This window comes from Vicia villosa, unplaced genomic scaffold, assembly GCF_029867415.1.
Source record: "Vicia villosa cultivar HV-30 ecotype Madison, WI unplaced genomic scaffold, Vvil1.0 ctg.005777F_1_1, whole genome shotgun sequence".
Taxonomy (NCBI): domain Eukaryota; kingdom Viridiplantae; phylum Streptophyta; class Magnoliopsida; order Fabales; family Fabaceae; genus Vicia; species Vicia villosa.
Genome location: NW_026706680.1, coordinates 77,573 through 93,505, shown reverse-complemented (window position 1 = coordinate 93,505; position 15,933 = coordinate 77,573). Strand labels below are relative to the sequence as shown.

At 34.5% G+C, this 15,933-nt stretch overlaps 1 protein-coding gene and 1 long non-coding RNA gene across 4 annotated transcripts; one reads left to right on the top strand and one right to left on the bottom strand.

Annotated features, from left to right (window-relative positions):
* Positions 1 to 6,848: 6,848 nt before the first annotated feature.
* LOC131642762 (uncharacterized) lies at positions 6,849 to 7,616 on the top strand. Its single transcript, XR_009295992.1, has 3 exons — positions 6,849 to 7,074; positions 7,185 to 7,301; positions 7,420 to 7,616. It is a non-coding gene; the product is annotated as an uncharacterized LOC131642762 (long non-coding RNA).
* A 5,366-nt stretch (positions 7,617 to 12,982) lies between these two features.
* LOC131642757 (uncharacterized) lies at positions 12,983 to 15,657 on the bottom strand. 3 transcript variants are annotated; one of them, XM_058912973.1, is made up of 6 exons: positions 15,455 to 15,657; positions 15,226 to 15,280; positions 14,252 to 14,778; positions 13,953 to 14,177; positions 13,542 to 13,877; positions 12,983 to 13,247 (listed from the first exon to the last, which is right to left on the bottom strand). In XM_058912973.1, exons 3-5 carry the CDS (start codon positions 14,762 to 14,764, stop codon positions 13,584 to 13,586), a joined length of 1,032 nt encoding a protein of 343 aa, XP_058768956.1. In that variant the 5' UTR covers positions 14,765 to 14,778; positions 15,226 to 15,280; positions 15,455 to 15,657; the 3' UTR covers positions 12,983 to 13,247; positions 13,542 to 13,583. The 3 variants fall into 3 exon arrangements, with proteins under 3 accessions (XP_058768956.1, XP_058768955.1, XP_058768957.1); XM_058912972.1 differs by lacking the exon at positions 12,983 to 13,247 and having other exon boundaries at positions 13,471 to 13,877; XM_058912974.1 differs by lacking the exons at positions 12,983 to 13,247; positions 15,226 to 15,280 and having other exon boundaries at positions 13,471 to 13,877.
* Positions 15,658 to 15,933: the final 276 nt, after the last annotated feature.

Here is a 15,933-nt window from a genome sequence, read left to right as displayed (position 1 = left end):
TCCTTTGGTCTAAACCCTTCAAGGACAGCACAGGCAAGCTTACGGCTTCGAACATGTCTATGGATCCAGAATTGCGCATCCTCTTCACTACACCTTTCTTAAGGAAAATGTAAGAGAGGAGTCTCCCATAGGGAAGACAGGTCACAGTCCCTTGACGTGTGACACCTATGGAAACAGCCTTAACAAGTCCTTTGAAAATCATCAAAGGTAAGTTAATCTTCTTCCCTCGAAGACCACAGAGAATAAACTCCAAATCTTCAACCATGATGCTGTTTTCATCAAGCCTCCGAGGATGGAAGTTACCCACAAGCATTTGATGCCAGATCCTGATAACCTTGGCACTGAAGGGGTCGTTGTCCATGAGAGTCCTCAACATGAGATGAGTAGTCATGTTGAAGCTGTTATCATCAAAAGTTTCCCCAGAATTATTGCATCTCATTAGGTTGGCAATGGTGGTGGGAGTGATGCTGATATGAGTATGTCGAACCTCAGAAACAATGGTGGTCCTACCTTCAGGATCTATGCGTAGAGACGCAAACATCCAGAAATCTGCCAACATGTTGGGGTAGACAGGACCCTCCAGGATTTCTTCAAAGTAGAAGTCCAGTTCTTGGTTGACAAAGAGGTTTTCGAGGCTGATGAAGTTGTTATCAAGGTCATCTTCAGAAAGTTTGAATTCTTTCTTGATAAGAGCTTTTATGTTGTTGAAAGAAAGAGGTGCAGCCATTTCAGAAAAAGGGTTTGGAGAAAGAAGTTGGTTTTTCTTTTCTGTTGTTAGTATGTGAGAAAGCACAGGAATGAAGAAATGAAAGTAATATTAGACCCTTTATATAGACCTGGGATACTGAAGGTTGGTTTAAAATGTTGATGATTGATTAGACTGCATTTGGTTTTCCAAAAAGGGAGTTAAGGCTTCCGCCGTTTTCCGCCCTTGGAAGTTGAGAAGTAATCATGAAACTGACGCACGCACGTCTCAAATAGACGTTTTGAAGAGAGTGACGTCACTGTGTAATAATGATTATGGCTAGAGAAGTGGAAACGTCAAGTCTAAAGGCAAGGATGCTGCGAAGGATGGCCAGGGTCTACATGTTGCATTAAATAAAATCACTGTGGAAAATCTGAAGATATAGTCTGGCAGAACTTGAAAGATTTGCTAAAAGATAGTGCTTGCGAATATTAGAAACATAGACGGAATGAAAATAGAAGTCAAGCATACAGATAGATGTTTCTACAAAAGGTTCGATTACAAAACGAAAATGCAACAAAATACAGGATTGGAAACAACTAGTTAAAATCCTCAGGGAGGCTATTTTTGATCTTCAAATATTGAGTTTCCCACGAAGACATACGAAGCTCAAGTAACGCCCGGTGTTTCTTCAATCTTTCAATCTCTGGCACTAATTGTTGCGCAGTTTCGAAATGTTTAATCCCCGATTGCACCACTTCGAGCAAATCCTGTTGGTTGGCTTTTTGTATGGCTGCCTGACAATGTTCAGCTTCCTTTATCTTTTCTTCGAGGGCCTTTATCTCTTGCTTCCAGGAGTTGATGTTCTTCTCGTAATCATCAAAAGCCTTCTGATTTTCTGAATGTTTAAGCTTGAGGGCCCCACCTTGTTTCGCTGCATCCACAGCAGAATTCCATGAAGAGTCATGAGATGCCATTTTCTCAGATAGTTCCTTTTCGACATTTTGCTTTCGAAGAATGTTGGCCTGGAGTTGTTCAACTAGAGAACCTAGCAAAACAATTATCTCTGAAACTTCTGTTGAGACTTGAAACAAATCCACTTTCTTTAAGAGTTGATTTAAGTTGTGACTTTTAATAGGTTCCCGGCTAAGAACATCCACGAGATTGACCCCAAAGAACTTTTCTTTTATCTGTCGAAGGAGGTTGGGAATGTCTTCCTTGTCACCAGATTCTATAACGACAGCTGGAGAGACATCAAGTTCTGAAGGCGAAGAAGTATTCACATTCATAATAGCCTTTAGAAAACTAAGAGGATCAGTTTGCTTAAGCTGTTCCAGTTCCAAAGGGGCAGGCTTCGAAGTTGTCCCAGGAGTGGTTTCTGTGTCTAGGGCTGAAGTTTCTTGAGGATTGTGTTTTTCTGGTTTAGAAGTTTCCTCCATAGCATCTTGTTCCGATGCAGTGTCTTCGTTGTCATGTGGTTGTGGATTCACATTGTCGCTGCCTGAGAATGGATGATCTTCTTCCAAATTTTTGTCTTGATGAGTAGGTGGGGATTCGTCAGTAGATTGGCTTTCTTCGGCTGGTTCATTAGGCAATATGGTGGTGAGTGGCCTAGCATCTTCGAAGACTGGTGAGAGAACATGAGTTTTGTTTTGAGAGATATCTGTGTTAAACAAACCAGAATTAGTCGTAAGGATAAGGCTTTGAGGAGTTTATCGACGGAAGTGAAAGAGTTACGATTACCGTGAAGTTTATCAACATTAATAGTGAGGTCATGAGCCTTAAGACCTGAAGTGGCAGTGCCAGCATCATCCTGCAATAACAAGGTAAGATGTCGGTTTAATCATTTAGTTAAAATTACAAGATAATATGTGGGTTGAAACCCAAATACCTTGGTTGGGATATTGTCTGGACTTGAATTATGGCTTTCGACAATGAAAGCATTACTGGCGGTTTTCAGAGGAGATTCTTCAGAAGATGCCTTGTCGCTAGGAGAAGCAACTTTGGAGGAACTTACCCCTTTCTCTTTTCCTGAAGGGGTAACAGCTTTTTGTCTCTTTCTATGTCCTTGTCTGGTACGAGGAGGAGATTTATCTTCGTCATCTGAGACAACTGTTGAAGAGACTTTCCGTTTCGAACCTGTTGGGGGTTTCGAGCTCTGGAAAATATATATATTAAGCAAAATGAGTACTGCTCACAGATTATACAAGATTAAGAATATAAAGTGGGTATGTACCGTGGGCTTCTTGTCAGTAACAATGGAGTCACTCTCACTTGGTTTGTTGCTTTTAGATGCCCCAGAATCCTTTTGGGTAGGAGCTTCTTTAATCTTCCTCCTTCGAGCAACAGCTGTAGTTGAAACTGAAATCAGTATATAAGCAAAGAAAAGAAAAGTCAATCAAAAAATTGTCTGAATCCAAACCTTCAGGTATTGGAGTCAAGACACGGACATGTTCAAGATCTATATGAAGAGGTCCTTTGAAAGTATCCAAGGTATGCTTAGTCGGAACCACTCGTTCAACACGTTTTTTAGTACTTTCTTGAAGATCTTTTAAAACGTTGCCACACACAAACCAATTTGGAAAAGGGGGGCTCAGAGCCACACCAAAATCCGCACTTGGAAGTGGAGGGAATTTTGGAGGATTAAGTTTGAAAGCCACTTCATAACGTAGTTCTGGTCGAACATACGAGGGCAATTTCAACTTATCCAGTTTGGCGGAAAACTTTTCGCGCAAAATGACTGCAGCCTCACGAACGGTCCGACTAAGATCATCAGGCCTGTAGATAGTTTCAAAGAATTTTTGAAAAGCTTGGATTTCTTTAATGTGAGTCGAAGTACCTTTGTGAAAATTCTCCTGCACATCAGCAAAAGCTGCAGTTAGTTCTTGAGTAAGACTATCGGCATCAAAGATTTGAGAAGTATAGTAATCCGTCCACCACTGGTGAAAGTCTGGTGTAGAATAAAAAGCAGGTTCGAAAGGAATAGGAGAAAGATTGGTGACGCCAACGTATTTGTTGATTTTTGATTCACATTCTTCTTCAGTCAGGTACAAGGTATGGAAACACATATGGTTCCTTTTCTCATATAAACACTTGGGTTTTACTTGAACCAACCCAAACTGTCTCGAAACCAGATTTGGTTGGTAGCAAACAAGGACACATTGACCTTTTGATGGTCGAAGGCGATGAGAAAACAACCTTGGGGTCAGAAAGGCCTCCCAAATTTCCATGGACTCAGTTTGTTGATCCTGAGATGTTGATGGGAACCTTCGAGTAAACCATTCAGGACCAATTGTTCTGTGTACGAACGGAGCCATAGAAGGATCAAACTGATTGCGCTGGGCGAACATCATTGCATATGCTAGAAAATGTTCACGAAGCTTCCCAGTTTCTTCTTTTGGAGTTAGGTAAGCCAACCTGGTTCCTTCTATAGTTCGATTCTTAATTTTGGTATCTTCTTCGTTGACATTGCCTCGAAAAGGAAGATGAGTTTCGAACGTAGCATTAAGCCACAGTTGCAGTAGCCAGAAAGGACCAGCAAAAAGCAGAGTGCCAGTTTTGTAGTTTTTGGTAAGGTTCGAGGCTTCGCTAAGATTTTCATAAAGAGATCCTAAAAGTAACTAGCTTAGGTAGAGCTTTTTTCCAGCATGTAGCTGATTAGCCATGCAAAGGTATCTCTTTGCGACCTGTATGGATCTTGAGCAGAAGGCACATCGTGAGAGCCATAATGCCAAGAAAGCAATATGCTCTTCATCAGAAACTTCTTCTTGCGTTTTGTCATGGTGCTTCTGGATGAATGCGGTGTAAGTAACTGTTGATTCATTAAAACCAATAGTATCAGTATCCATCTCATTGGGATCGAAGGTTTCCCCGGTTGGTCGAAGTCCTGTAATAGCAGCTATATCAAAGAGAGTGGGGGTAACCATCCCACATGGGAGATGGAAAGTGTTGTGAGAAGCATCCCAAAAGTGAACCGCTGCTACTAACATGGGTTGGTTATATTCTAAGCCTGTTTTTGACAGTTGAATCAAATCATATATGCCTAACGATTTCCAGAAAGATCCTTTCGTTCTCTCTACTTTTTCTAACCAGGCATAGTACAAATCAGGATCTTTGGTTAAAGGGATTGACCTAAACACTTTTACAAAGTTGATCATATAGTTTAACCTAATTTTCGCCAAAGCCAAAGGGGTCACAGTTGAAGTTTCTTCAGTATTAGCAGATTCTCCTAAGGGGGAACGACCATCTTCATCTATCTTAATCTTACTAACTAAGGGTCTAGTTTTGTAATAAGCGGGGAAGAATCTGTTCATAGATGAATTGTTTTCACCTGGTAACAGACCCATAAAAGCAAGAGGTTTTCCAGAAAGTTCAAAGGGAATGATTACCTGGGAAGCGTAAATAGCGCGCACTTCTGCGGTATTAGGGTTTGGAATGTGTTCTTGTTCCCCAGACCGCGTTGTTGTTTGGAGCTTCATAACAGGTTGAAGAACATCTGAAGATGAAGCCATGGAGAGGTTTTGATTGGAAAAGTAAGCTTTTTGAAAGGGTTGAGAGTGTTTTTTTTCTTTTGAAGAGGATGAAGAAGTATGAATGAAAAGTTGTATAAAAGTGCAAAACCAAGTATTTAAAGGTTTAACGGAAACCCTTTTTAAATCTTTTTGGGTAAAAACCAAGGGACACGTGGCGGCTAGTGATTTAATCCAACGGCGGTCGAATAAATTAGCTTTACTCCTAGTATGTAGGAGTAATGATCAAGAAGTAAGGTCAAAAACGTGGGAATGTAAGTTATGAGAAGACATCTTTGAAAATGACAAGACGTTTTGGAAACAGGGTCAGCAATGATTATGACGTTAGTCAGCAATCTTGGAACTTTCAAAGATCAATAAGAGACGAAATCTTATGATGGCAAGAAACGCCTATTTCTCTTGATTTTCGAAACAGGCATTTATTGGGGGCAATTTGTTAGCTGAAGATTTCGTTTTACAAATTTGGTTCTTCGAAGAAGTAAAAATTCGAAGGAAAGATGGTTACTGATGACCATCCCTTAAAAATAAAAGAATGGCTCTTGATGGCCATGCTTCGAGAATGAAGACTTCTAAGTTCGTTATGAAGATAATGAATACTGAAGCTAGTAGAAGTGTATGTCTTCGAGGACTTAGACAAAATTTATGAAATATGTTCAAGTATTACTACTTAGCGTGTTTTCGTAATGTTTTTAAATACACTGCCACGCGTCGAAGAAGGACTCAGGCGGGAAGATTTGAAATTCGAAGACGGTTTCGTAACTGTTTAAATAACAGATGGCGTCCCAGGAGTTCTTATGAGAAACGTGGCATTAGATTAGCGTAGGGCCGTTAAGGTCGAAATTAGTATAAATAGGAGTCTTAATGTTAGGATTCTGTGTGTTCATTTTGTACAAATCACTCACATATTACTCAAGTATCAAGTGTTAAAAGAAAGAGTTTGCTGAGAAAATGTACGTATGACACCACCATTTTAATACATGTGTATTCTCTTTCGTTTTCAAATATCTTTCAGTATTATTGCATTTCATTTACTTCTTGCCATTTACATTTCTGTATTTTTACTTTCATGTCATTTACTTTTGAAGTATTTAATATTCCTGCATTTTAAGATTCTTTACGCTTTAACAATACTTTCGTTTCATATGTTATTTTACTTATCCTTTCACTGAAATTATACTTACGTATAACCAAGTGATTGTCAAGATTACTCGTTTTATTCGAAACAATTCTTATTAACGAAGACGAATCATGACTATGGTTCGAATGACCATTGATAACAATCTTTTTGACTATGTGTCCTAGGATCAATCTAGTCGATCCTGCGAGTAACCAAATCATATTTATTATAGTTTTGAAGACTAGCGGTTGTTTACCGGAAATCACCGTAAACACTTCCTCAAAAATCTCTTTTCACCAAACCATGCTCTTTGCTTCTCTACCATAACATTAAATCACAGTGTTATTTCATCGTTTTTTTAAATATGAATTATTATGAATATCTTTTGTGGTTCCATTAACATGTTTTTGATTTGAAGTTTTACAAATGGATATTCGCGAATTGGAGGTTGATGTTAGACGATGAGCAAGCATTTGGACAATTGCAAGGAGGCACTGGTGGCCAACCGCGAATTCGTCGGTGTTTGTCGGCTAAAATATCAGATCTGGGTGGCGCCGGAGATTGGTTGAAATCATTCAAGATTTTCGTCTTCTTTAACCACAATTTAATCACCTCTGATTTCGTTTTTCAGGTTAACAATTAATTCACGGTTTAATCATCTATGTTATTTTCTCAGATCTACACACTGAATATGGCATCAAATCCCTCAATAATTTCCTCTCCGGAAAAACTTATATCTCTGGGTAAACTCAAACCCTTTCAAATTCAATCCTAATTTATTTATTGTTTCAAATCTTTCTGAGAATTTGATTATTGAAATTTTGTTGTTCTGTTTGTTTTTTTGATGATTCAGGGATCAATTGACAAAGGATGATATTAAGGTTTATGCTACTGTTACTGAGAAGTCAAGTGGGTATTTTCCCAATATTTTTAATTGGTATGATGTTGTTCCTTCAAGCCTTGCTATTAGGTATGTTTTATTTTGTTGATTAATTATTAGTTTTGGTTTTTGTGATTGGAACTTCAATTTGATTTTGATTTTTATTTGGTGCTTAGGTTTACTTTTTGAATTTTGATTGTGTGGATAGTTTCCCTGGGAAAGCTCAAGGTGTGAAGTTTACAGAATATGTCAGGTATTCAAAGTAGACACAAGGAAGGAAGCATGAAGACTTGGATCCATCTATGTTTGAGGTAGGCTCTTCAAAGTACTTTACCATTGCATATTTGATGATTCACCATCTCATTTAAGAAATAGAATGTATGATAATAATTTGCGTTTCTCTGTATGGAGTCACTCATGTGTTTCTCCTTTAGATCTGATGTCGTTGTTGTAGGTGTCTATTTATTGCAGTCAATTATCAAAAACATTCATCTCTACAAACAGGTTTTGTTAGTCATTTGGATCTCAATAAATGTTTTTATATATTTTAGGAGAATTTACTTTCTTCTGATGCAATTTTGAGATTTATGATTCATAGAGATTTATCTGAATTTCTTGAAGCTTTTGATTGTTATGGAACAATTTCCTATCCATCACAACGAGTTAATTATATGTGTTCTACAATACTGTTGAGGAATTCTATTCATTCATAAAAAAATGCACAAAAGTTTTCTTTATGCGTGTTTCAGTTGAATTCTAATTGTCAATATTGTATGAGTTGTTTTGTCACAAATAAGATACTTTATGTTTATTGTCATATGTAAAAGTTACTGCAATTTTGTCATGAATTGCGTTTTAAGGATAAATTAAGTTCTAAGAAATGATATTTGATTATCTATTTATAAACATTTTTGTTTTACAATTGTGTGTATATACCTACTGAAACTTGGATACAATTGTGTGTATCTTCCTACTGCAACATTTTTTTGGTGTTACAATATATTAAAAACTCCTAGGATTTCTTTTTTTTTGGTAGAAATTATAGGATTGTTTTGATCACCTATTACAGATGAATCGATAATGTAATATTTTGGTTAGTTTAGTCGTAATTGATAATGTAATATTTTGGTTAGTTGAGTCGTTATTGATAATGCCACTTTTACGTGAAAAACATAATTATCAGATTTTTTATTTTTTTAATATTGTTATAATTATAGGAATGAAATAATTAAAAGTCAAGTTTTTAATTACTAATGGCATAACTATATTGGACTAGGGGTAATGATACTACATGTTCCAATTCTATTCATCAATTTTTTATGTTCATCAATTTTTATGTAGGTTGAAAAAATATTGAAATATAGTCGTTTCAATGTTCAAATAAATAGGAATATATTTTATGTATTTAATACAAAAAAAATTATACCTTTTAAATTGATTACAAAATCAATCACCATTATTATAAAATTAAATAATATTTATTGATTATTATTATTATTATTAATGTATATTAATGTATACCATCAAAACAATTCTTAGGAGTTAAAAATGAAATAAATTTCATTTACGTGTTTTTTATCATCGTAAAGTAATATAAGTGGATTTATATATATATATATATATATATATATATATATATATATATATATATATATATATATATATATATATATATATATATATATATATATATATATATATATATATATATATATTTTAAAGTTATGTTTAAAATGTGTCAATAGTTCATGAAGTTAAAGGCTAATGACACATACATACACGGGTAAATGACTATTTAATTATCATAGCTATTAAAACTCATGTTTTTAACTTTTCACGTGAAATCAATTTTTCGTTGCTCAATGCAATTAATTTGAAAGGTCACACAGGAAGATGAAAAGTTTCTTAATGCAGATACGGAAACTCAGTCTTTTTAGTTTTTTTATTCAAAAGGTAGACTTTTTTAAATCTTAAATTCAATTAAATGATAATTGTAATATTGAATGAAATTATTATTATTGAATTGAAAACTAAATAATTTCTCATAATTATTAATTTAAAATTTATTTATAATATAACTAATTTGTTTATACTACTAATTTGTTTTTTTATTTAATTTTTTATTAAAGTTAAAAGTTCTAACTTGACTACCGGAATTAATGAGTAATACTATATATTATGACGAAGTTTGATTATGTTGATGATTATTATGTTGATGATAACACACTTGACTAACCGAGGACAAATCTATGCGAGTTGTTGTTGTTGATACGTTGAAATGTTGTTAAGTGGTTGCTATGTTTGGTAGTTGTTATGTCGCAAAGATGTTGAATGATTATCATATGTATTTGGTTGAATCGTTGTTGTATTATCTTTATGTCTGGATGAATGGTAATCGAAGTGTTGCCAAATATGACTTGGGAGTCAGAGAGTAGGATGCGAGATTTGTATTCGGACTTGTTAGTATCCGGTGAATTTTCGAGGAAGAAAATATCCTAAGTGAGGGAGAGTTGTAACGCCTCAAATATTTTATTTATTATTTTAATCGGTTGTTCGTGATATAAATATGTGATATTTGATAATTGTGTGGTATTGTTGGTGTTTTAGTGTATTGAGCTACCTTGTATGGGGTAGTGGCCTTATGAGTAGAACTAAGGTACTGGGGTGTGCGAGTAATAGTGTAGAACTTGGTGGTGTGGTGGGTAAGACTAATTAAATTAATTAGTAGTTATTTATTTAAATAATATAAGATGCGTGGTATTTAAATTAAATAAGTGTTGGAATTATTAGTATTATTATTACATTGTTTTAATTAGTTGGGATTAGTAATAATAATAGAATAAATGCTTATATAATTAGTAGGGCCTATGTTGTGTTAGCATGAGAAATAGTGGATGTGTTGTTGTTAAGCCCATTAGTGAGATAGAAGTTAGTAAGGGGTTAACTAAAAATAAGAGAAAAAAAGAGAATTGGGAAGAAGAGTTACAGAACATGAAAAGAGAAGTTATTGTAGAAGAGGAGAAGAGACACAAAGATGCTAGAGCAAGGAATCCATTGTAAGATTAGGGAATCACCAATTCAAGGTAAGAGTTTGGTTCTAACTCTATAATGTTGGGTATGATGATTTGTAGATAGGAATGAGGTTTTGGTTCTATGTTGATATTCTTAGGTTTTGAAAATGGATTCCATGAAATTGATAAATTGATGCATGTTTGATGATGATTCTTGTTGCTATGTGTTGAATATGTGTTGTATGACTTATCTTGTATGAAATTTGGTCTTGTTGGTTTTCGTGGAATTTTGTGTTTTGATTGTAAAATTAGTGTCGAAAGTGATGTCGTAGAATTGTGTTTTTATGATCCAATAGATGCTATATAAATATATGAACATGAATATATGATTCATCCGTAACACCGTACTGTTTAAGATGGATTTTTTGTGGAAAAAGTGGCTTGGGCAGTAGCTGGCCATAACAGAATTTTTCTGCATAATCGCTACTTCGCTTAGCGAGCCCTGGAATAAAAGGTTTTATATTTTTGAAAACTGGATTGGGTCTTGGACAATAGTGATTTATCATGCGTTTTAGTGAATTTTCTAGAATTTACTGGAGTCGTTTGAATGGTCTTTCAGCCGAGTTTTGATGAAAATCAAATACTTGAATTTTCTATGTTTATGCTCCGGAATGGATGATTGTTTGGGAACGATAGCTTGAACCTTGTTGCTGATTGTTGTTAATAATTGTATGATGTGGATGTATGATGACGATGAGGTGATGACCTATATTGACATTTGTAGAAGGCTTATGCCCCGTGGTTGCATAATTGTGTTGTTACATGTCAGTGTCGCATACATTGCATTGTTTAGGGCTTATGCTCCGTTGTTGTCTGATATTGGCGAAATGTTGAAGGTTAATGCCTTGTTGCTTCCTCTATTTATTGGCATTATGTTGAGGGCTTATGCCCTGTTGGTACCACATACATTTTAGTCGGTGTTTGTCTCATTGCATTTTATAACCAATGATGTGATGATGAGTTGTTTGTTGTTGAATACTTGTATATTACTTGGTGATGGATGATGATGATTTTGTGAAGTTAATGATGATGATGATGATGATTTTTTGAAGTGGTGAAATGTGTATGACTTTATTTTTCATATGCTTATTATCATACATTCCTTTATATTGTTATGATATCTCACCCATTTTGTTTGAATGTTACCCTTATGTTGGTAACGTGCAAGTGATCATGAGTTAAGGATGTTTACCTTAAGTTAGTTTGAGTCGGCGTTGTTACTCTGATATATAACACTAAGGGGGATGAACGCTTAGTTGTTTTTCTTTGTTGGATTTTGAATAAATGTTGAGGTCTTCTCAAATATTGATGTTGAATATAGTTGAATTAAGTTGTCATGTTGATTTTTAATTGAATTATGAATATTTTCCGTTGCGTAATAAAAATTGTTTTGAAGACTCTGTTATTTTGATCGGTTCATCCGACTTAAATGTGTTATGTATCCGTTAATAATTACAAGCAATGTTTATGTCTTTGAAGAATGTGACATCCTAGTTTTGTGATAGATACTTTAAATGAAATTTTGCACTCTAATTTTATCATTATTCGCCGGGATAAATTAGGGTGTTACAATAAAAGTTTATTCTTGAAGATACTGGTTAAGTTGTGCATCTTGCACACATAAAAGGGCTTCAATATCATAAAGATCTAACAACTCGGCTTTTCCATAGACCATCATAATGAATGAATTGTTTTTCTCAAATTAGCCTTGCAGAATTGCATCTACTTGATATCTTTCAGAGATAGTATCTTTAATTGCAAAAATTGAATAAGCTATAGCTTTGTTTTATTGAACTTATTCGTGATTATAAGCTCTAACCTCAATTGATGAACTCTAGATTTCATCAATGCATGAAAATGCTTGTGAATTTTGTCCCAGACTTCATACGCATCCTTGCAAGTTAGCAATTGAGGAAGAACAACTTCAAAAATTGTAGAGACGAGCCAAGTAAAAAGAACATGTTTCGAAAAATCCAAAATTCGTATTCTTCAGAGACACGATATTGTCAATTCTATCAACACCGATTTTGAACATTAGTGGAATCTGTCGATTAACCACAATTTTGTTTCAATTTATGCAAAAGAATGACTCCTTCGACCTACAGGTTCCAAAGGAAAAAATTATTTTCCTCCAATTTGATCGAGAGTTATGGTGCGAAAATTTTCGCATGAGATGAATTGGAAAATAACAAGCAGACAACTTGAGAGGATCGAACAAGATTCTGTGAATCTAGAGATGAAATTTTTAACTTTGTCACTGAAGCTGTGAGCAGATGAATGTTCTTCTTTGAAGATCGAAAATACACCCACCAATAATAATAATTGATAGCTAAAGTTCTTTGGAACCGTTAGTTAAATGCGTGTTAAACTATCTTATTCCATTTTTATATTTAATTTTTGGATAACATCACAATCACATGCCATAAAACAAACTAGCCTTTGTCACTTTGTGGATAAATAATGGTTCACTGCTAAGTGTACTACACATCTCTACAAGCTAGAACTAGAATGCAGTCCAGAAATGCCATATTCTATTTTCTAAACAAATTGATGATAAAGTATATTATAGCTTCTGATAAAATTAAGATATAAATGAAATAAAAATAAAACTTTTAGAAGTTGGCTTCCAACACACTCAACATGAAATAAATAAATATAAAATGTTTTTTAATCTGTAGAAAAAATTGTAATAACTGTGAATTTCCGGATTCAAACTCTTGTAATGACATTCAACCTAATAATATCGACTTTTGTCAATTGAGCTAAAATAACAAGCAAAGCCGTCTCAAATTTTTGGTGGACTTGTGTAGGTTAGCCACAATTTAATCATAAAAAAATAAAGAGACCCTACTTAATTACGAATTAACCCGCCAAATATTTTATTAGACCCTATTTACCTATAATTTATTCTTAAGAAACTTGAGGCCTTGTGCGGTAGGTTCCTTGCACGCCTTCAAAGACGGTCCTGCGAACAAGAGTTGTTTTAATCCCCACAACCACTTGAAAAGAAGCATCTAAGCAGCTCAATGAAGGACATATATAATCAACAAAGAAAGGCAAACTCAAGACATACACACCCTGATAACCAACCAGACTTACAATAATGAAAGAAAAAGTAAGAATGCAGGTTTTTTGAAAAAGAAATGGCATACAAAGAACTAAGAAGAGTGATAAAACATAATAATTTAATTTATATATACCATTAATAAAATATATTTTTTCACATTCTAATATAAAAGTGAAGTTATTGGTTTTGTACCACCAGATCAAAGTCCTAAAGAAAGCATGAGGAATGGTGTTGTTATTGAGTCGGACTTTTGGAAATTTCATTCCAATTTCTTAAGGCATGCATGCAACTACCAACTTTCGGATCATATGATTCTCCATCATCGTCATCATCATTATCATCAATCACGATCGGACTTTTTGCATCATCATCATCATCATCTTTATCATCAATCACAATCGGACTTTTAGCATTATTCCCGGGACCATCACATACTCTTCTTCTCACGGTCAAAGCTCTTAATCTATCACTAGTCCTCGTCTTCTTTAAATTCGATTTACTTGTCACTTTTTTCTTTCGTTTCTTTTCCTACAATGTCCAAGAAAGGTGTTACATAAAGTCCATTAATGAGTAACTAAGAATTGAAACAAAATTAAGACTCACATTAGATGTTGCTACAAGGTTCATTGCAGAATCCGGCTCAGCAAATGTGTTTCTAGCCAACATATCTTCTTGATTCTGGTAAAGAGGCTCTCCATCAACAAACACTTTGGGTTGTTCTTGCTCTAACCCTTCATCATTCTTCGAAGTACGACATACATCGAGTCCTTTTTTTGTTTTCTTCTTTGTCGGTTTGACATTACTTGGATTCTTTCCCTTAAACCTCGCCTAATATAACAACACAACAAGTTAGATATAACAAAGAGAACAATTATTTTAACAGATCACAACTATAAGCTTACCCTCTTTTTAGATGCAGTTGTCGAACTTTGCTGTATTGGCGGTCGTTGTTTAGCTGGTTGTTCTTCTTTGTTATTGCGTTTAGCCAAGACTTTTGCAACCAACTTCGACCTATGACTCTTGTTAACAACCACCCTTCCACAAGTATGCTTGGGGCATAGTGTCTTCACCCTAAATACGACACTCTTTACCACCCTACTCACCAAAACGACGTATCCACATTTTTTATTAAACTTGCAAACGGCTCTAACCCTCGATTTGTCGTTCTTGGCAAACTTTATTTTCTTGCCATTTAACGCGTTGTGCTCTCGAACAACATCCTTAAACTGTTGAAGAGACGAAAACTCCATTCCCAACGTGAATTTAAAGTTCTTGGTGATTTCAACTTCTACATCGAACTTATCATATTTTCGTTTACCACTAGGTTTAGAATCTCGCTCAGATGCACGGTCTATTTCATCTGTCAAGTTCTTGTTATCCATCATTGCATCCATTTTAGGTGACAACAAATTCATAGTGACATTGTTTTCTACATCAGCAAGATAATTGAAGTTTATATTAACTGATCTCATAATGTCAAAACAGCATTTCTCTTACCATAAAATGCAACCAAGAAATGTGGTACTCAAGAATCAACATATGAAATGAAATAAAAAAAATTAGAAAACATCATAGCAGGAATTTCAATGGTAACATAACACTAAATTTAAACGAGATTAAGTTACAGGACCGTCTTTGAGGGCATACAAGGCGGATTACCGCGTAGGGTCTCAAAATTTCGAGGATTAAACTATTATTAAAAATGGCCTCATAAATTATTTGTTACGTTAAATCGTGATTAAATAGGACCTCTATTTGTTTTTTCATAGTTAAACTATACTTAACCTACTCAGGCCTCCAAAAACTTGAGACGGCTCCGTTAAGTTACTAAAGAATCAACATATTAACATGTATAGAAGTCACGAAATTAGGTTACCCAATTCCAAGAAAACAACTTATTTTCTTCATCAGCTACAACAGAATCAAACCATCTACAAGAAAACAAGAATCACAACATTCCACATTAACCAACCACTCATGAATTAACAAAACAATTTTATAAGGAAAAAGAATAGAATCATTCATTCACTTCACACCCTAATTAGTTCCCATGACTCTATGAAATTGGAAGAAATGCATGAAGATAGGGATAAAATGGGACTCACATTAGGGTTTGAGAGTAATGGTGAATGTTGTTGATTGAGCTTTTGGAAGAATATCACCCACTCAAAGTCTTACTTTACCCTGGATGCTAACAAGCTCCATTTTCCTTTTTCTATATTTCAGTATCATATATAGAGAAAATGGGTGAGATGAACTTCACTTATATTTCCATTGGTTGGTATTGTTGAGTTAGTACCTCCTTCGCTCCTTCACCAAACTATCAATGATACATTAATAAATTTATGAAGTTATAATTATAATTCTATTAATGAATTTCTTATATTTATTTTCATTGATTGAGGTTGTTGAATTCTTCCTCAAATTATCAATGATAAATTAATGAATTTATAAAATTATAATAATAATTCTATAAATGAATTATTTATATTTATATTTATTTCTATTGATTGTGGTTATTGAGTCCTTTCCTAAACTACAATGATAAACTATTGAATTTATAAAGTTATAATATTAATTCTAT